General features: G+C 44.3%; 2 protein-coding genes across 2 annotated transcripts; both read left to right on the top strand.

Moving 5' to 3' along the window:
• Nucleotides 1–1,969: 1,969 nt before the first annotated feature.
• Nucleotides 1,970–6,417, top strand: LOC133136763 (zinc-binding protein A33-like). Its single transcript, XM_061254480.1, has 6 exons — nucleotides 1,970–2,380; nucleotides 3,540–3,635; nucleotides 3,762–3,992; nucleotides 4,203–4,225; nucleotides 4,305–4,423; nucleotides 5,876–6,417. The coding sequence occupies exons 1-6, from the start codon at nucleotides 1,970–1,972 to the stop codon at nucleotides 6,415–6,417; spliced, it is 1,422 nt and encodes a 473-aa protein (XP_061110464.1).
• A 10,492-nt stretch (nucleotides 6,418–16,909) lies between these two features.
• On the top strand, nucleotides 16,910–20,344 carry LOC133136760 (zinc-binding protein A33-like). The gene is made up of 5 exons (XM_061254476.1): nucleotides 16,910–17,333; nucleotides 18,498–18,593; nucleotides 18,693–18,923; nucleotides 19,227–19,356; nucleotides 19,743–20,344. Exons 1-5 carry the CDS (start codon nucleotides 16,926–16,928, stop codon nucleotides 20,291–20,293), a joined length of 1,416 nt encoding a protein of 471 aa, XP_061110460.1. The 5' UTR covers nucleotides 16,910–16,925; the 3' UTR covers nucleotides 20,294–20,344.
• Nucleotides 20,345–21,183: the final 839 nt, after the last annotated feature.

Genomic DNA, 21,183 nt, shown 5'->3' with positions numbered 1-21,183 from the left:
GGCCCGGGTGTAGATCCAGTGGAACACTACCACTGCACCCCCTAGAGCAGTGAGGTCACACACCTCTGTGCACCCAGCAAACCTGCTGGAGTTCAGCCTGGGAAAACAGTCTCTCATAAGCTGATTCTGACGGCTCTCTCACCCTTGGGATGTGGTACAAAGGGAAATTTTCAGCATGAATGTGCAGCTGACAAATATGCAGAAATTGCTTGATATCATGTCAACATGGAACAGAATCTTAAAGGAATGTTTTTAACTGTTACGACCAGTAAAGGAACCAGATGGAAACCACAAGAATGAGCAAGAATCAGTCTTTATTACTGTCCAAGTTCATAGCCAGGCATCAGAGGTTCAGACAGTGCCAAAACAGTCGTAGCCAAAAATCAGATGAGCAAAAGTACAAAAGGAGCAGGCAGGCGAATAATAACTGGACGTAGCAAAAATCGAAACCAACAAAACAGAAGGGCCAGGCAAATCGTAATCAGGCAAAAGGGTGTCTCAAGAATCTTTACAAACTGGCAAACTAGTAACTCAGCACAGAATGAGGATGAACGATCTGACAAAGAACAAAGCAGAGACTGAGATTTAAATACATGAGGGAAGGTGACAATCTAGACGGGGCTCAGGAGAAAGGTGGGCTAACAAATAGACAACAGGTGGGAAACATGATAGGGTAATAATACAATGGCAGGTGGAGAAGAAAAGAAAGAGTTAGTAAGAATAGTGCTTTACAACATTTAACTATCGAGAGAAGCGGGAAGTAAGAATTGCGAGACTGGAATGAATGTTGAAATCCAGGAAACTACCGTAAACAGGGGATCACAATTGTAATGGATGGGAAACAGAAAACCAGATCTAATAATGAAAAATAATAAATTACAAGAATAACAATAATAAACTAACATAACATGAACATCTTGTGGAATCCATGCCACCAAGAATTGAGGCCGTTTTGGGAGCAAATTAATATAGTGTTCCTAATAAAGTGCTCAGTGTGTATATACATGTAGACTTCACTGTCAGACACATTAGGAAAGGAGCGAGTGGCACATCTGTTTTCTTTGTGAATTATCCTGATTGAGTTTAGTATTGTAGGTTTTTGTTGTTTCCTTGGGGATTTATTTTCTAGGTATTAGTCAGTTGGTTTATCTAATATCAGTTTTTGTTGTATGGTTTTATTTTTATTTTTTTATTTGACACTATTTACCATCCCTTCCCAAACTTGTACATGCACTGCACACTGTAGATAAAATAGCACCTGAGAATTACAACCCTGTCGGATTCTTTTCTGTTTCCACCGCCATTGTGTTGCTATTCCTTTCCCCACTCCTGCCAGTTTCCCTTCTTGCCCACCCCACTTACCCCGAGACTAAACCAGGGGTCGTAACACACGCTTTCAGTGCCTCTCTGGTGTCTCGCACCCCACAACCTGTACTCCATGACCTAAATTGTTTTTATCTATCCATTGTTATTTTTCTTGAATGCTTGAATAAGGTGTTTAATTCTCTCCACTTATTTCTTGATTACTAATGGAAAGTTTTATCATTTTATTTTTACCTCATTCCATTTCTTTTCATTTTTATTTCACCTTCTTACCCTCGATATGCTGTCTACTGTCTTAGGGAGTGAACGGTCTGTTTGTCCAATAAGGTTCGCTTGGAGGGGAGTGTTTTTTTGTGACGCATATTCAATTTTGGTGCAGAAAATGTGCTATCCATGAAAATGTTTTAGATCAAGTGGTACACCTTTACACTCTGTAACTCAACACAGAGCAGATAGTTCAGAGACATTATCATCTCTGTAAGAGAGAGAGAGGACAAACACAGTCAAGAATCTCTCACAGACTGTGAACAACAAGCCTGATCTGCAGCTTGCTTTTGAACCACATGGCGTGTGTTCTGTTCTCGGTTCAGCAGAAGTGAAAGTGATAGTTTGAGACTGAGAGACTGAGAGACTGAGAGACCGTGAAATGGCAGCTCAAGCTTTGATTCCTGAGGATGAGCTCATCTGTTGTTCTGTATGTTTTGATATTTTTAAAGAGCCTGTTGTCCTAAAATGTAGCCACAGCTTCTGCAGAGTGTGCCTGGAGCAGTACTGGGAAGAGAAGAGCTCTCGAGAGTGTCCCATCTGCAGGAGAGAGGCCTCTATGGAGGAACCTCCTATAAACCTGGCTTTAAGAAGCATTGTGGAATCCTACTTAAAGCAGAAGACTGACAGAGAAACTGCACACAAGAGTGAGGCTCGCTGTAGTCTTCATGGGGAGAAACTTCTATTATTCTGCAAACATGACAAAGAAACTCTCTGTGTCGTCTGCCAGACTTCAAAAAAACACACAAACCACCCAGTCTGTCCAGTGGAAGAGGCTGTACTGGATCTTAAGGTAATCACTTTTTTTTTAAACAACACCTTCATATTCTCAAGAAACATTTAGATATGAGTAAAGTCTCTTATATCATACAGGTCCAGTTATGATGAAGCTAATATTATACAAGATATACTGTTAAATACTTGGAGAGAGAGCTGAGCAGCAACCAGGAAGTACAGAAATCCACAATGAGTGCTATACCCTGAGAGCTATAGCCTATTCTCTCAAAAAGGATTGCTGTGTTACAAAGGGAGTTTTTTCTTTTTTTAACACAGAATGTGTTCTCCTTAAGTAGACATGAAGGTGTGTTAAAAATTACACACTATTTGTTGTTTTTAACAGATCTGTTGTGTGTGTATGTATCAGAAAATCAGTACATTTGACTTATTGTGCCAATATGTCAAACTAATTTCACAAATGCTTCCACATTTCTTAATGTCTTTTTATATCCAATTTTATATGAAGTACAACCCAGAATAATAGACGCTTTTTAATCCTATATGCAGAAAACTCTGACTGGTTTTATAGTACTGAGAATGCACAAAATTATAGAATGTTTCGATGCGCTATAAGTTGTAGCAGGGCTATTTGCCCATGACTGGTCCAGTACCGGGTTGGACCACTGGAGGGTGGTGTGGTCGGTTGACAGCATTTTCAGCCTAATTACTCACAGGTGTAATCATTTCTGTGCAATCGGACCGCACCCTTGATAAACCCTCCTCTCACTGCAGTCAGGAGCTTCTGTGAAATTTGTGTTATGCTGAAGCTGGCAAAGGGTATCGCTGCTTTGCTGAGAAAAGAGTTTGTGGGTTTCCCTGTGTTAGTTTATTTGCTACAAGTTTTCCTTTTTCACTTGTTTGAGATCTATTTAAGTTCACCTTCTTTATTTTTCCCTTTGTGTGAAGTTTTTCCCTGGTGGGGTAGTTTTTATTTAAAGGTCATTCTTACTTTATCTTCATTTTCCTGTCCCTTTAGTCTGCTTTGCAGATTTAGTGGTTGTTTGTTTGTGAAGTGCTTTTAGGAGCCCTGGTGTGTGCGTTTGGTCTAACACCACACACCCCACCTCACAACTACATTTCCCATGTACTTAAAAAGTTAAGCTGTTCTTGACTCAGGGGTATTACTGTGCCACTTGTGTCTTTCTGTAAGTGACAACTGGTTCATATCACTGCAGGAGGAACTCAAGCCTGCACTTAATCTCATTAAAGAAAAACTGAAGATCTTTACTAAGAATGAACGAGAGTGTAAGAAAACCGCAGAACATTTTCGGGTAAGTAAAGCAGCTAGGAATTATTTTTAAGTGCACAAAAAATTAGAAAAGTATTCTTTTTAGTTTGTGTTTGACATGCAAAGCATAGTTACAATATTCAATTTTAACATTGTGTGTTGATTGCAGAGTCAAATGCAGCACACCGAGGGGCAGATAAAGGCAGACTTTGAAAAGCTGCACCAGTTCCTACGAGAGGAAGAGGCGGCCAGACTAGCTGTACTGAAGGAGGAAGGGGAGGTGAAGAGTCGGATCATGGAGGAGAAATTGGCAGACATCGCAAGACGCATCTCCACCCTTACAGACAAAATCACAACTATAGAGAAGGCCATGGACACTGAAGATGCCTCCTTTTTAAAGGTAGGAGCTTGATTTACTGACAGTGTTCTGGGTTTATCATGTTCCAGTCATATTGAGATGTGCAGTTTCTTACTGTGATAGAGTATCAGTGGCCAGTTTCAATAACGGGTCAGTAAAGCAAGGCCTCACCTGCAAAATAGGTGATATTACAAACTGCTAATAAGAAACATTTGTACATGCATCACAGTTATGCTGTTATGTGTTTTTCAGAGCTACAAGAACATCAAAGACAGGTATGGAGACACTCGCCTCATTTCCATGTCTAAGTCACTACTTTCCCACAGCTTGACTGACTCCTGCCTGTCGTTACAGAGCCCAGTGCACACTGCAGGACCCAGAGCTGCTCTCAGGGGCACTGATAGATGTGGCCAAACACCTGGGCAACCTGACGTTCAGAGTCTGGGAGAAGATGCTGGGGATGGTGCAGTACAGTGAGTATCTGGGGCAGATGGGGACAACATTGTTTTCTGGAAGCATTTACTGAACATGTAGGACTGATGGAACAGGCTGTATCTTGAAATGATGTGAAAGGAAAATGGAGTCACACTGACAGTTCCTCCAAGGGGAGGAACATCCTATGGGCTGCAGCACACTCAGAACACCAGCAAACACAGAATTAACCATTTAAAACCCACTTAATATGGTTTATTAGCTGTGTGAATTGTCCATGAAATTTGCCATCAGCTGTGTTTTTATTCATTTTTAAAATGCAAATGGGTTTTATACATTTTTGCATGATTGCTAAAACTACGATATTAGAATCTTTCATTATTAGATAGAAATGACTGAGCTAATGTGAATACAGTATTTAACATGCGCCTGTTGTAATGTTTCTGTATTTGTTCTGTGTTTTCGTTTATTATTCATTTCATAGTTACCTGATTTATGTTTTCCATTACAGTTCTCTATTTCCCTCCCCTGTTATGTCTGCGTCTGAATGTTTACCAGTCTAGTCACTCCCCTGTCTGCGTGTTCCACTATTCGGGTGGTTACGGTAGTTTTTCGGGTTTTCAACATTTCCTCTATATAACTCGCGATTCTTACTTCCTGCTTTTTCTTGGTAGTTAAATGTTGTAAAGTACGATTCTTACTAACTACTACTAATCTAGGCTTTGTACAGTACTAATCCGATTAATACACTTACTGTAACTAACTAACAATCACTTTTATTGGGTAGTTTAGAAATATTCACGTAACTAACTCACTAACGCAATCTTAGTATTTCTGCACTGTTCTGTAACTCCGCCTCCCTCTGCTATCCCTGATTACTCGTTTAGTTTCAGCAAAGTGTTCGCACCTGTCTCTAACTATCACTACGTCTTCAAACTTTGCAAATGTCTACTCCCTAATCCGGAGCCGTATGTTTTACATGTTTTGTTTCGTGCATCCCCACCTGTTGTCTTTGTTTAGCCCACCTTTTTCTCTGCCCCGCCTAGATTGTCACCTTCCCTCTTGTATTTAAACCCCATTCTCAGTATGCTTCTTTGTCAGAACGTTGATCATAGTAAGTGCCGATTTTGTGTAAGCCTTATTGAGATTCTTGATAGACACCCCTTTGCCTTGACTTCCGTACCTGCCTTGCCCTCGTTTTGTTTGCACTTCTGGTTTTTCAACGTTTTCGCTTTGTGTTTTTGACTACGAGTTTGTTTTTGCCCTTCTGTTCCTTCGCCCTGTGATTTTCTGGATTTTGACCTCTTGCTTGTTTTTCGACCATTCTTTTGCCTTTGCCTTTGTTTTTGGCTGTGTACTGGATCTCTTTGCTTTTGACTACTGAACATTAAAACTACGATTTTGGATTATCCTGTGGTCTGCATCTGGGTTCTCTGCACCGTACATAACGCCTGTTCTTTCAGTCTTTTAGATGTCTATATTCTTTATTTCAGCTCCTGTGATGCTGGACCCCAACACTGCAAGTGCCTATCTCTCTCTCTCTGATCTGACCACTGTGAGACGCACAGGTACAGCACAGAACTGTCCTGACAACCCAGAGAGGTTTAACCCCATTGTGATTGTGCTGGGATCTGAGGGGTTTACCTCAGGGAAGCACAGCTGGGAAGTGAAGGTTGGGAGTAAAACTGCCTGGGCTGTAGGAGTGGTGAAAGAGTCCATCATTAGGAAGGAAAGTATAACACTCAGCACAGAGAATGGATTCTGGGTCTTTTTTCTGAGGAATGGTGATCAGTACCAAGCAGGAGGTACTACACTCACACTGAAGAGGAAACCCCAGAGCATCAGAGTGCAGCTGGACTATGACGGGGGGGAGGTGTCCTTCTTTGACTCCAGTGACATGGCCCACATTTACACTCTTAAAAACACGTTTACTGAGAGATTGTTCCCATTATTCTCTCCTCATGGGAAAGAAGGTGGTAGGAATGATGCCCCCCTGCAAATATGTCCAGCAACGGTTTCTGTAACAGTGACATGATCCCAGTAAAAAAATTAAGAAACGCGACTTTGTACTTTGGTACTTTGGTACAACTCTGAGACTCTCGCTCGCTCGCTCGCTCGCTCTCAATGACCATTTGGTGCCTGCAATCAGCCTCAGTGTGCATGGATGTTGATTTGGGGTGGTCAGAAGGTAGCAGACATGCATACAGAGGTAACAATGATCATTTGATTCCCTGCCACATTATTGCTACATTTCATTCTGGGGAATGGCTATAAAGCTGGGGCTTGAACACTGCATTGTAATTTACCCGCCTGGCTTTTAGCTGCTATGTTTCCTGCCGTAAAGGAGACTACTTTCATTTGTTAATATACATTGTTATTGATGTAAACTTTGGAACTAAGACTTTACTTTACCAAGTTCCGTCACTCTAAAGAAGTACGATAGAGGAAATCCATTTCATGATTATAATACATTTTCATTTCATTTTCATTTAATCATTAAATAGGTTACTGTAACCGTGGCATAATCCCAGTGAAGATGTTCGATTAAAAAAAATGAAGAAACATGAGATGTTTTACTGGGTTGTTTGTAATTCGCCTCAGCATGCCTGGTTGTTGACATGAATTGTGATTTAAGGAGGGGTTTCCATGGCCTATCAGAACCGAATGGGAGCAGACACACGGACACACAGACGTATAGAATACATTTTTTCATTTTCATTCAATCATTAATTATTTTCTCGTGAGTTTTTCATACAATGTTCATACTTGAAACAGATGCACTCGAGGTTAAATCAAATGTTTTTATACCTGATCAGTGTTATTCCATTTTAGCTGGGTTCATAAGGCAGTGTACAGACTTGCCTGCACTCCTGCCATCAACATCAAACTTTGACTTTTCATTCCTTATTCTTGGCTGACAATTATTGTGTGACAATTATTAGTATTGTAATTATTAATTGCAATTAAATCACTGGAATTGGCAAGTAATCACCAAGCTTTCACTGACTGTTTCTCATCTCTATCTGTCTCACACGGGGAGTGTTTTCAAGCCACTGTTGCTCTTCTGGGGGTTTTGGCCAAGCTTTTCTCTGAAGTGTATTGTGAAAAATATTTGTAAAATGCAACAAAACCAATAAACAAGTTGATTTCATGGTATTCTCGTTCATCAATTAATGTTACAGAATCTAAATAGCAAAAAAGGACTACAGTTAATAAAAATATAATTATTTCAAAGAATAAGGTTTATACACTCAGTGAGCAATTGATTCGGTAGACCCGCTTGTTTATGCAAATATCTAATCAGCCAATTATGTGGCTTCAACTAAATGCATGAAGGCGTGCAGATGTTGTCAAATGTCAGAATGGAGAAGAAATTTGATCTCAGTGACTTTGACCGTGGAATGATTGTTGATGTCAGAGTGGATTGAGTATCTGAGAAACTGCTGATCTCTTGGGATTTTCAAGTGCAACAGTCTCGAGAGTTTGCAGTGAATGGTGCAAAAAACTGAAAACATCCAGTGAGCAGCAGTTCTGCAGGCAAAAATGTGTTGTTAATGAGAGGTCAGAGAAGGGCCAGACTGGTAGAAGCTGACAGGAAGGTGACAGTAATACAAATAATCACACATTATGACAGTGGTATGCAGAAGAGCATCTCTGAACACACAACAGATCAAACCTCAAAGTGGATAGGCTACAGCTGCAGAAGACTTAAGTCTAAAACATATGTCTAATAAATTCCCAATAAAGTGCTCAGTGAGGGTATATAGTCTTTAACTTCCCTTTGTTTATTGTAGAGTGTACTTGTACCAACATACAGTATAGCATCTCCTTCAGTTTGGTGAACGCTTCAGGGCATTTTGATAAGAGTTGAACTTCCTGAACTTCACAGAACAGGTAAATGGACATTTATGGAGTCAAGGTTTCCTACATTCTTGCATGAATTTGGATTGTTTGCTCGATAGTCAGGGAGTGCAAAAGCAAAACAGGGCTGAGCGTAATCACCACTGTAGAGAGGAGACTACTGAAGGCCCGGGTGTAGATCCAGTGGAACACTACCACTGCACCCCCCAGAGCAGTGAGGTCACACACCTCTGTGCACCCAGCAAACCTGCTGGTGTTCAGCCTGTGAAAACAGTCTCTCATAAGCAGACCCTGAAGGCTCTCTCAGGACACACAGTACAGCAGGGACAATGGAGACAGCACATAACTGCACTTTCTCTTTCAGGTGTACGCATTGAGAAGGCCCAGAAGGCTAATGCAGAACCTTCAGCCCAAAAGCCTCTTCACTGCATGTTTTAATGTACAGTACATTGGCTGCTCTAGTAAAATGAAATAAATCTCGCGGAGTAGAGAGTAAATCAACCAAGTTCCTAGGATCTTAGTGGCAGTGTGAATAATATAAGTTCTGTAATCAGTGCTTTTCCTCACTGTGAGCAGGTGTTGCATTGGTGGGCGGGGCTGGGGATACTTGGTTATTTTGCACTCTGTGACATCCTTTATACTCAGGGAAAGTTTTCTAAAACTTTTCAGCCAAATATTCTGAAAGAAATATGAGAAACTACTTTCAATGAAATATGCAACAGATACTTAAAACATATGTACATTTCAGAAGAACATACCTGTGACGGGTGCGTGGGAGTTGGACCCAAAATGCAAGACTCAGAAACAATGGTTAGATAGTCCCGTCAGGGCTTTATTCGGGACGAATCCCAGGAGCGTAGTCAAAACAAGCAATGTCCATACACGTAGATCCAGCCAAACAAATATTAAACAAACAAAAAGCACGGTGCCGAGGGAAGAGGCAAACTCGTAGTCGGTAGACGTGCAGGAAGGTCCGGTAGCAGGAGAGCCGTCAGCGGGGCAGAAGTACAGGCGGACGGCAGGCAGAGTCGTAGTCGAGGGCGATGCGGAAGTCGAAACCACGAAACAATCAGCGAGGCAAAGGTACAAAACGGTAGGCGAAGACGTGGTCAAAAAAACAAACAATGGTCAACGAAACAGAAATCAATAAACGATGGTCGGTAAAACTGGCTTGGATCTTAACGTGAATCAATCAGTACTAATGCTCGAGAGTTGCGTAGTAAACTAGAGGCAGACAATTTCGCAGTGAACAGTAGCGCGACTGGGATATAAATGCAGGTGTAGACAGGTGTAGACAATTAGTTAGAGCATAGCAAGGAAATAGAAAACAGGTGCGATGGATGACAAGTTTAACAAGGTAATTAGTCATTGTTAGTAATAAACCTATCCTGCCCTAGCATTAGTAAATTAGTAAATGACATGCACGAGAAACTTAAGGTAACATGAACACATGATTAGTTTGTTAGTTTCTACCCAATCCAGTTAGTAGTTTTAGTAAATAGACAAATGGAAACAATTAGGGAGTGAATGACAGAAAGAGAGAGAGAGAAAAGGCGGAACGCAAGGTTTGCGGAAAGACATGTAAAAGTGTATGTTTAAACAGTAACCAGTCTCCGTAACAATAAACATAAATCAAAACATGACACAACGCGAAACTAAGACGATAACCACTAAACATAACCAGGAATATAATCGTACGAAAACATAACTAGACATGACAAGAAAATAAATCGTAACGAGACATAACTAAACATGACAAGAAAATAAATCGTAACGAAACATAACTAAACAACATGACGAACCTAGACAACATAATACATGATAAGACACTACGTGACTAAGATAACATAAATAAACATAAATCAACATAAAACATGGCGAGACAGACCTGAAACGTGACAGGACCCCCCCCTTAACGACCGACTCCTGGCGGTCCTTGGAATTTATCAGGGTGGTCACGATGGAAGTCTCTGATGAGCGATTTGTCCAGAATGAGACTGGGAGCGACCCAGGAACACTCCTCAGGGCCATAGCCCTCCCAGTCAACCAAGTATTGCACTCCACGGCCCCTCTTACGAATGTAGTGGTTGTCAATAATGCGGGGGGGAAGTTGGTGGGGGATCCGGGGGACATATGGGGTGAGAGGATACAGGCTTAATACAAGAAACATGGAAAGTGGGGTGAATCCTAAGTGAAGCAGGGAGTGAAAGTTTAACAGAGGAAGGGTTGATGATACTGCGGATCTTAAAGGGACCAATAAAGCGGGGTTGTAGCTTGTGAGAGGTGGCTTGGAGGGGAATGTCCTTAGTGGACAGCCAGACGGAGTCACCTGGTTTGTAGGCCGGAGCTGGAGTGCGGTGGCGATCAGCAAAACGCCGATTACGATCTGCCGTGCTTAGCAGCGCGGCCTTGGCATCCCTCCAAACCTTGGAGCACCGTTTCATGTGGATGGCGAGGGAGGGAACAGCGATCCCAGCTTCCTGGTCAGGAAACAGTGGAGGTTGGTAGCCCAAGGAGACCTCAAACGGAGATTTCCCGGTGGCGGCGCAGGGTAAGGTGTTGTGTGCGTATTCCACCCAGGTTAGCATCTTGCTCCAGCCGGCTGGATTCTTTGCCGATACGCAGCGTAGAGCGGCCCCCAGGTCCTGATTGGCCCTCTCCGTTTGGCCATTGGACTGAGGGTGGTAGCCCGAAGAGAGGCTAGCTGTGGCCCCGAGGGCCACGCAGAACGCCTTCCAAACTTGGGAGATGAATTGGGGGCCGCGGTCAGAAACGATGTCCGAGGGAAGTCCGTGAATGCGGAATACTTCTCTCACCAGAACCTCTGCGGTCTCTTGGGCGGTGGGCAATCCAGCCAGGGGGATGAAGTGTGCCGCTTTGCTGAATCGGTCCACCACAGTGAGGATGGTGGTGTTACCTTCGGAAGGGGGAAGTCCGGTAACAAAGTCCACGCCGATGTGGCTCCAGGGTCGGCTGGGCACAGGCAGAGGTTGGAGTAGACCAGCAGGGGCTTGGTGGGAGGCCTTGCTTCTGGCACAGGTGGTACATGCCTTGATGAAGCGCCTGGTGTCAGGGATCATGGAGCTCCACCAGAATCTCCTCTTCAGCACCGCCAAGGTGCGGGTAAAGCCGGGGTGGCAGGAAAGGAGGGATGAATGGGCCCATTGCAGCATCTGTGTCCGAGCGGCTGCGGGAACGTATAGGCGTAATCCGGGGTTGGGCCTAGGATCGGGTTCATCCCTTAGAGCCCTCTGGATCACCGACTCGATCTTCCAGGTGACGGACCCAACGGTGCAGGAGGCCGGAAGGATGTTCTCTGGAACCTCACGCTCAGGACAGGTGTTAAACTGGCGAGAAAGGGCGGTAGGTGAGTGAGAAGTTGAACCTCCCGAAGAACAGCGCCCATCTCGCCTGTCGAGAATTCAGCCTTTTGGCTGTCTGGAGGTATGCCAGGTTCTTGTGGTCGGTCCAAACGATGAACGGCTTCTCGGCCCCCTCCAGCCAATGTCTCCACTCCTCCAGCGCCAGTTTGACTGCCAGCAGCTCACGGTTTCCAACGTCGTAGTTCCTCTCCGCCGGGGACAGCTTCTTGGAGAAGAAGGCGCAGGGGTGTAGTCGGTTGTCAGCGGCCGCCACCTGAGAGAGCACTGCTCCCACCCCTGTGTCGGAAGCATCTGTCTAGACCACAAACTGGCGGGTGGGGTCGGGGTGTACCAGGATGGGAAAGGAAGAGAACAGTCTCTTGACCTTGGTGAAGGCCGTCTCAGCTTCGGGGCTCCACCGGAATGGCACCGCTGGGGACGTGAGCTTGGTTAGAGGGGAGACCACTTGACTATAGGAACGGATGAACCTTCGGTAGAAATTGGCGAATCCCAAGAAGCGCTGGAGTTGCTTGCGTGAGGTGGGTGTGGGCCAGTCGGTGACCGCCAGAATCTTCTTGGGATCCACCCTGATCTGTCCCTTCTCAAGGATAAACCCAAGGAACTCAACTGTGTCGGAGTGGAAGACGCACTTCTCTGCCTTGACAAACAATTTGTTCTCTAGAAGCCTTTGTAGAACTTGCCTGACATGGTTTTCATGATCCTTGGCATTAGTGGAGTAGATCCAGATGTCATCCAGGTAGACGAACACATGGCGACCCAACAAGTCCCGAAGAACGTCATTCACCAGGGCCTGGAACACAGCAGGAGCATTGGTGAGGCCGAATGGCATGACTAGGTATTCAAAGTGTCCGAGAGAGGTATTGAAGGCGGTCTTCCATTCATCGCCCTCACGGATCCGGACCAGGTGGTACGCGTTGCGAAGATCCAACTTGGTGAAGATGGTGGCCTCGTGAAGTGGGTGGAACGTGGAGTCCATCAGGGGCAGAGGATACTTGTTCCTCACCGTGATGTTGTTCAGCTCCCTGTAGTTGATGCATGGGCGTAGGGAGCCATCCTTCTTCTGGACGAAGAAGAATCCTGCACCGACGGGAGAGGAAGAAGGGCGAATTAGTCCGTTAGCCAGGCAGTCACGGATGTATGTCTCCATAGCCTCCCTTTCAGGTCTGGAGACGTTGTAAAGGCGACTTGAGGGAAGTGACGAACCAGGAAGGAGCTCGATGGCGCAGTCGTAGGGTCGATGAGGCGGCAGAGACTGAGCTTGTATCTTGGAGAACACTGCGCCCAGGTCATGGTAAGGTGTGGGAACCCTTTCCAGGGAGGGCTTGGGAGTCTGTGGTGGAGCTGGTGCTCCCTCTGCTGGTGGTGGAGCGGAACGCAAGCAGGACAGATGACATCTAGAATCCCAGGCTTGAACTTGATTGGAACTCCAGTTGATCGTGGGGTTGTGTTTCTGGAGCCAGGGTAATCCCAAGATGAGTTGGTCATTGGGGGACTGGATGACGCGGAACTGGATCATCTCCCGATGGTTCCCAGAAATGACCAGTTGACAGGGAATAGTAATGTGCGTCATGCGGCAGAAAGTCCTTCCATCCAGCGACCGCGCATTCTCAGGGTGGGGTAGAGGGAGGGTGGGGATGTTCAGTTCGGACACCAACACTTCGTCGATGAGATTGGCGTCCGCTCCAGAATCCACCAACGCGTTAATCCGGGTTGTTCTGTCGGGAAGAATCAACAGCGTGGTGAGCGTGGGACAATGGTTCTCTCTGTCAGCACCCTCATGCCTGTCGACTGCTCTCACCTCTACTGGTCGCCTGGTCCTGAAGGAGCACCGAGCCTGGGTGTGACCCGGCCTCCCACAGTAGAAGCACGAACCGGTGGTTCTGCGGCGTGCTCGTTCCTCGGTAGAGACCCTGGTACCGGCCCGGGACAGGTCCATGGGTTCAGATCCCTCCGACTGCTGCTCCTCTCGTCGAGGACTTGGGCCCTGCCTGGGGTACGGGTTGCCGGGAAGGATCGGTCTCTCCGACCGGCGTTGTCTGGCGCGGTTGTCCAGGCGGATCGTGGTGCGCACGAGTTGGTCGACCTGGGTGATGGGGTCCAGTCGCGCCAACTCGTCCTGGAGCGTCTCGCTCAGGCTGGCCAGGAAGAGATTCGCCAAAGCTGCATCGTTCCAACTAGTAGCTGCTGCGAGGGTGCGGAAGTCGATGGAGTGGTCTGCCGCGGTCTTCCGTCCCTGGCGCAGAGCAATCAGTCTCTGGGATGGCTCCTGGTCGCTGGATGCGTGTTGGAACACCTTTCGAATCTTGTCGGCGAAGACTGGGTAACGAGGAGGGAAAGAATCCCCGGACCACACCGCCGTAGCCCAATCCAACGCCCTCCCCTTGAGTAGTCCCATCACATAGCCAATCCGACGGTCGTCGCTGTTGTAGGTCTGGGGCTGTTGTTTGAATACAAACTTGCATTGGAGTAGGAACGCCTTGCACCTCTCAGGTTCTCCACCGAACCTCTCCGGGGGGGGGTTGTTGGGGCTCCCGGAATTGCCAGGCTCCCGAGGGGTTGACCGCCGGGGAAGTGGGTGGGTGGGTGGGTTCCTCCCGTGGTTGTGGTAGGACCGCAACGGCGAGCCTCCTCATCTCTGCACACAGTTCACGAATCTCTAGGTGAAGCTCGGAGATTCCTTGTGAATGCTGCCGGACGATGGCTCCTTGTTCCTGGAGGGCGTGGAACATGGCAGTTGAGTCAGCAGGGTCCATAGTGGCGAAATTGTTCTGAGACGGGTGCGTGGGGGTTGGACGCAAAATGCACGACTCAGAAACAATAGTAAAATAAAGTCCCGTTAGGGCTTTATTTGGGACGAGTCCCAGGAGCGTAGTCAACACAAGCAAAGTCCATAGGCGAAGATCCAGCCAAACAAATACAAAACAAACAAAAAGCACGGTGCCGAGGGAAGAGGCAATCTCGTAGTCGGTAGGCGTGCAGGGAGGTCCGGTAGCAGGAGAGCTGTCAGCGGGGCAGATGAACAGGCGGACGGCAGGCAGAGGCGTAGTCGTGGGCGAAGCGGGAGTCGAAACCATGAAACAATCAGCGGGGCAAAAGTACAAAAACGGTAGGCGGGGACGTAGTCAAGAAACAAACGAAGGTCACAAAACAGAAATCAATAATCAATAGTCGATGATGGGCTTGGATCGTAACGTGTAATCAAAACAGTAAATGCTCAAGAGTTGCGTGGAAAACAGAGGCAGACAATTTCGCAGTGAACAGATGCGCGACTGGGCTATAAATGCAGGTGTAGACAGGTGTAGACAATTAGTTAGAGCGTAGCAAGGAAATGGAAAACAGGTGCGATGGATGACAAGTTTAACAAGGAGATTAGTAATCGTTAGTAATAAACCTATCCTGCCCTAGCATTAGTAAATTAGTAAATGACATGCACGAGAAACGTAAGGTAACATGAACACATGATTAGTTTGTTAGTCTCTACCCAATCCTGATCTAGCGTTAGTAGTTTTAGTAAATAGACAAATAGAAACAATTAGGAAGTGAATGACAGAAGGAGAGAGAGAGAAAAGGCGGAACGCAAGGTTTGCGGAAAAACATGTAAAAGTGTATGCATAAACCGTGACCAGTTAACGTAACAATAAACATAAATCAAAACATGACACAACGCGAAACTAAGACGATAACCACTAAACATAACCAGGAATATAATCGTACGAAAACATAACTAGACATGACAAGAAAATAAATCGTAACGAGACATAACTAAACATGACAAGAAAATAAATCGTAACGAAACATAACTAAACAACATGATGAACCTAGACAACATAATACATGATAAGACACTACGTGACTAAGATAACATAAATAAACATAAATCAACATAAAACATGGCGAGACAGACCTGAAACGTGACACATCCATCCATTATCTAAACAGGGTCGCAGGGGGGCTGGAGCCTATCCCAGCATACATTGGGCGAAAGGCAGGAATACACCGGTCGCCAGTCCATCGCAGGGCACACACACCATTCACTCACACACTCATACCTATGGGCAATTTAGACTCTCCAATCAGCCTAACCTGCGTGTCTTTGGACTGTGGGAGGAAACCAGAGTACCCAGAGGAAACCCACGCAGACACGGGGAGAACATGCAAACTCCGCACAGAGAGGCCCCGGCCAACGGGGATTCGAACCCAGGACCTCCTTGCTGTGAGGCGGCAGTGCTACCCACTGCACCATCTGTGCCGCCAAAACCAGATCTAATAAGGAAAAATTATAAATTCCAAGAATAATAATAATAAACTAACAGGAAAACATAACATTAACATCTTGTGGAATCAATACTACCAAGAATTGAGGCTGTTTTGAGAGCCAAGGCCCTGCCAAGTATTGTTCCTAATAAAGTGCTCAGTGTGTATATACATGTAGACTTCACTGTCAGACACATTAGGAAAGGAGCGAGTGACACATTTGTTTTCTTTGTTAATGACTCTGATTGAGTTTAGTATTGTAGGTTTTTGTTGTTTCCTTGGCGATTTATTTTCTAGGTATTAGTCAGTTGGTTTATCAAATGTCTGTTTTTTTTTTTCAGTGTGTTGTATGGTTTTATTTTCTTGAATTTGTTTTGGCACTATTTACCATCCCTTCCCCAACTTGTACATGCACTGCACACTGTAGATAAAAGAGCACCTGAGAATTACAACCCTGTTGGATTGTTTTCTGTTTCCACCGCCATTGTGTAACTATTCTTTCCCCCCGTTTCCGTTCTTGTTCACCCCACTTACCCCGAGACTAGACCAGGGGTCGTAACACATACTTTCAGTGCCTCTCTGGTGTCTCGCACCCCACAACCTGTACTCCATGAGCTAAATTGTTTTTAATTCTCTCCACATTCTATTGATGACTAATGGAATGTTTTATCATTTTATTAGTACCTCATTCCATTTCTTTTCATTTTTATTTCACCTTCTTACCCTCGATATGCTGTCTACTGTCCAATAAGGTTTGCTTGGAGGGGAGTGTCTTATTCTGTCTTTTTTTGTGACGCATATTCAGTTTTGGTGCAGAAAATGTGCTATCCATAAAAATGTTTTAGATCAAGTGGTACACCTCTACACTCTGTAACTCCATTATCATCTCTGCAAGAGAGAGAGAGGACAAACAAGAATCTCTCACAGACTGTGAATAACAAGCCTGATCTGCAGTTTGCTTTTGAGCCACATGGGTTGTGTTCTGTCCTTGGTTCAGCGGAAGTGAAAGTGATAGTTTGATACTGAGAGACTGAGAGACCATGAAATGGAGGCTACAGCTTTGATACCTGAGATTGATCTCTGTTGTTCTGTATGTTTTGATATTTTTAAAGAGCCTGTTGTTCTAAAATGTAGCCACAGCTTCTGTAGAGTGTGTCTGGAGAAATGCTGGGAAGAGAAGAGCTCTCGAGAGTGTCCCATCTGCAGGAGAGAGGCCTCTATGGAGGAACCTCCTATAAACCTGGCCTTAAGGAGCATAGTGGAATCCTACTTAAAGCAGAAGACTGACAAAGAAACTGCACACAAGAGTGAGGCTCGCTGTAGTCTTCATGGGGAGAAACTTCTATTATTCTGCAAACTCGACAAAGAAACTCTCTGTCTCGTCTGCCACACTTCAAAAAAACACACAAACCACCCAGTCTGTCCAGTGGAAGAGGCTGTACTGGATCTTAAGGTAATCACTTTTCTTTTTTAAACAACAACTTCATATTCTCAAGAAACATTTACATATGAGTACAAAGTCTCTTACATCATACAGGTCCAGCTATGATGAAGCTAATATTATCCAGTATATACTGTTAAATACTTGGAGAGAGAGCTGAGCAACAACCAGGAAGTACAGAAATCCACAATGAGTGTACAACCAGAGGAGATGAGAGCTATAGCCTATTCTCTCAAAAAGGATTGCTGTGTTACAAAGGGAGTTTTTTCTTTTTTAACACAGAATGTGTTGTCCTTAAGTAGACATGAAGGTGTGTTAAAAATTACACACTAATTGTTGTTTTTAACAGATCTGTTGTGTGTGTATGTAACAGAAAATCAGTACAATTGACTTAATGTGCCAAAATGTCAAACTAATTTAAAAAATGCTTCCACATTTCTTAATGTCTGCAGTATTTTATATGAAGTACAACCCAGTATAATATATGCTTTTTAATCCTATATGCTGAGAAATCCTCCTCTCACTGCATTCAGGAGCTTCTGTGTAATTCGCATTATGCTGAAGCTGGGAAACGGTATCACTGGTTTCCTGAGAAAAGAGTTTGTGGGAGTCTCTCCCTTTGTGAGTTTATTTGCTGTAAGTTTTCTTTTTTCACTTGTTTGGGGTCTATTTATTACATTACATTACATTTTTGGCATTTGGCAGACGCTCTTATCCAGAGCGACGTACAGTTGATTAGACTAAGCAGGAGACAATCCTCTCCTGGAGCAATGCAGGGTTAAGGGCTGTGTGGATCTTATAGTGGCTACACCGGGATTAGAGCCGCCGACCTTGCGTGTCCCAGTCTTTTACTTTAACCACTACGCTACAGGCCGCCCTATTTATGTTCACCTTCTTTATCTTTCCCTTTGTGTGAAGTTTTTCCCTGGTTGGGTGGTTCTCATTTAAAGGTCATTCTTACTTTGTATCTTCATTTTCCTGTCCCTTTAGTCTGCTTTGCAAATTTAGTGGTTGTTTGTGAGTGAACTGCTTTTAGGAACCCTGGTGTCTGCGTTCGTTCTAACACCCCACCTCACAACTACATTTCCCTTGTAATTAAAAAGTTATCCTGACTCAGGGGTATTACTCTGCCACTTGTGTCTTTCTGTAAGTGACAACTGGTTCATATCACTGCAGGAGGAACTCAAGCCTGCACTTAATCTCATTAAAGAAAAACTGAAGATCTTTACGAAGAATGAACGAGAGTGTAAGAAAAGCGCAGAACACGTTAGGGTAAGTAAAGCAGCTAGGAAGTGCACAAAAAAAAACAAAAATTATTTTTGGTTTATGGTGTTTGACATACAAAGCTTTAACATTGGATGTTGATTGCAGAGTCAAATGCAGCACACAGAGAGACAGATAAAGGCAGATTTTGAAAAGCTGCACCAGTTCCTACGAGAGGAAGAGGAGGCCAGACTAGCTGTACTGAAGGAGGAAGGGGAGGTGAAGAGTCGGATCATGGAGGAGAAATTGGCAGACATCACAAGACACATCTCCACACTTACAGACAAAATCACTGCTACAGAGAAGGCCATGGACACTGAAGACACCTCCTTTCTAAAGGTAGGACCTTGATTTACTGACAGTGTTCTGGGTTTATCATGTTCCAGTCATATTGCGATGCTCACTGTGATACAGAGTATCACTGGCCATTTTCAATAGCTGGTCAGTAAAGCAAGGCCTCACCAGTAAAATAGGAAATATGACAAACTGCTAATAAGAAACATTTGTACATGCATACATGCATCACAATTATGCTGTTATGTGTTTTTCAGAGCTACACGAACATCAAAGACAGGTATGGAGACTCTCGCCTCATTTCCTTGTCCAAGTCACTTCTTTCCCTCAGCTTGACTGACTCCTGCCTGTCGTTACAGAGCCCAGTGCACACTGCAGGACCCAGAGCTGCTCTCAGGGGCACTGATGGATGTGGCCAAACACCTGGGCAACCTGACGTTCAGAGTCTGGGAGAAGATGCTGGGGATGGTGCAGTACAGTGAGTATCTGGGGCAGATGGGGAAAACATTTTCTGGAAGCATTTACTGAACACGTAGGATTGATGGAACAGGCTGTATATTGAAATGATGTGAAGGAGAAATGGAGTCACTCAGATACAGCTCCAAGTGTATGAACATCCTGTGGGCTGCAGAACACCAGCAAACACAGAATTTTTTTAATTTGACATTTGCCATCAGCTGTGTTTTTATTCATTTTTAAAATGCAAATGGGTTTTATATATATTTTTGCAAGATCACTCAAACTTAAATATTAGTATCTTTCATTATTATATAGAAAATACTGTATTCAGATTAGCTCATAAACAGAGTATTTGACATGCGCCTGTTCTTTCAGCCTTTTAGATATCTATATTCTTTATTTCAGCTCCTGTGATACTGGACCCCAACACTGCACATCAGAAACTCTCTCTCTCTGATCTGACCTCTGTGAGACTCACAGATACAGCGCAGAACTGTCCTGACAACCCAGAGAGGTTTAACCCCTGTGTGTTTGTGCTGGGATCTGAGGGGTTTACCTCAGGGAAGCACAGCTGGGAGGTGAAGGTTGGGAGTAAAACTGCCTGGGATGTAGGAGTGGTGAAAGAGTCCATCATTAGGAAGGGAATAATAACACTCAGCACAAAGAATGGATTCTGGGTCTTTTCCCTGAGCAATGGTGATCAGTACCAAGCAGGATGTACTGTGCCCACACTGAAGAGGAAGCCCCAGAGCATCAGAGTGCAGCTGGACTATGACAGGGGAAAGGTGTCCTTCTTTGACTCCAGTGACATGGCCCACATTCACACTTTGAAACACACGTTTACTGAAAGATTGTTCCCATACTTCTCTCCTGATTTGAAAGATGGTGGTAGGAATGATGCCCCCCTGCAAATATGTCCAGCAAAGGTTTCTGTAACAGTGACATCATCCCAGTGAAGATGTTTGATAAAATAAATAAAAATGAAGAAACGAGATGAATTTGGGTTGTTTGTAATCCGCCTCAGCATGCCTGGTTGTTGACATGAATTGTGATTTTAAGGATGGGTTTTCCATGGCCTATCAGAACCGAATGGGAGCACGCACACGGACACACACAGACATATAGAATGTATTATTTTGTGAGTTTATTTCATATAATGAATAAAACATGCATAAAACGGATACACTCATGAGGTTAAATCAAGTGTTTTTTTACCTGATCAGTGCCTTTCCTTTTTATCCAGGTTTATAAGGCAGTGTACAGGCTTACCTGCACTCCTGCCATTGACCTCAAACTTTGAGTTTGCATTCCTTATACTTGGCTGACAATTATTGCGTGACAATTATTAGTATTGTAATTCTTAATTGCAATTAAATCACTGGAATTGGCAAGTAATCACCAATCATTTTTAGTGAAAAACATTTGTAAAATGCAACAAAACAAATAAACGAGTTGATTTCATGGTATTCTCGTTCATCAATTAATGTTACAGAATCTAAATAGCAAAAAAGGACTCCAGTTAATGAAAACATAATTATTTCAAAGAATAAGGTTTATACACAGTGAGCAATTTATTAGGTAGACTGGCTTGTTTATGCAAATATCTAATCAGCCAATTATGTGGCTGCAACTAAATGCATAAAAGCATGAGGAAATTCGATCTCAGTGACTTTGACCATGGAATGATTGTTGATGTCAGAGTGCATTGAGTATCTGAGAAACTGCTGATCTCTTGGGATTTTCACGTGCAACAGTCTCGAGAGTTTGCAGTGAATGGTGCAAAAAAACTAAAAACATCCAGTGAGCAGCAGTTCTGCAGGCAAAAATGTGTTGTTACTGAGAGCTC

This window comes from Conger conger, chromosome 9 (assembly GCF_963514075.1).
Source record: "Conger conger chromosome 9, fConCon1.1, whole genome shotgun sequence".
NCBI classification, from domain to species: domain Eukaryota; kingdom Metazoa; phylum Chordata; class Actinopteri; order Anguilliformes; family Congridae; genus Conger; species Conger conger.
This window is presented reverse-complemented; position numbering and strand designations above follow the sequence as displayed.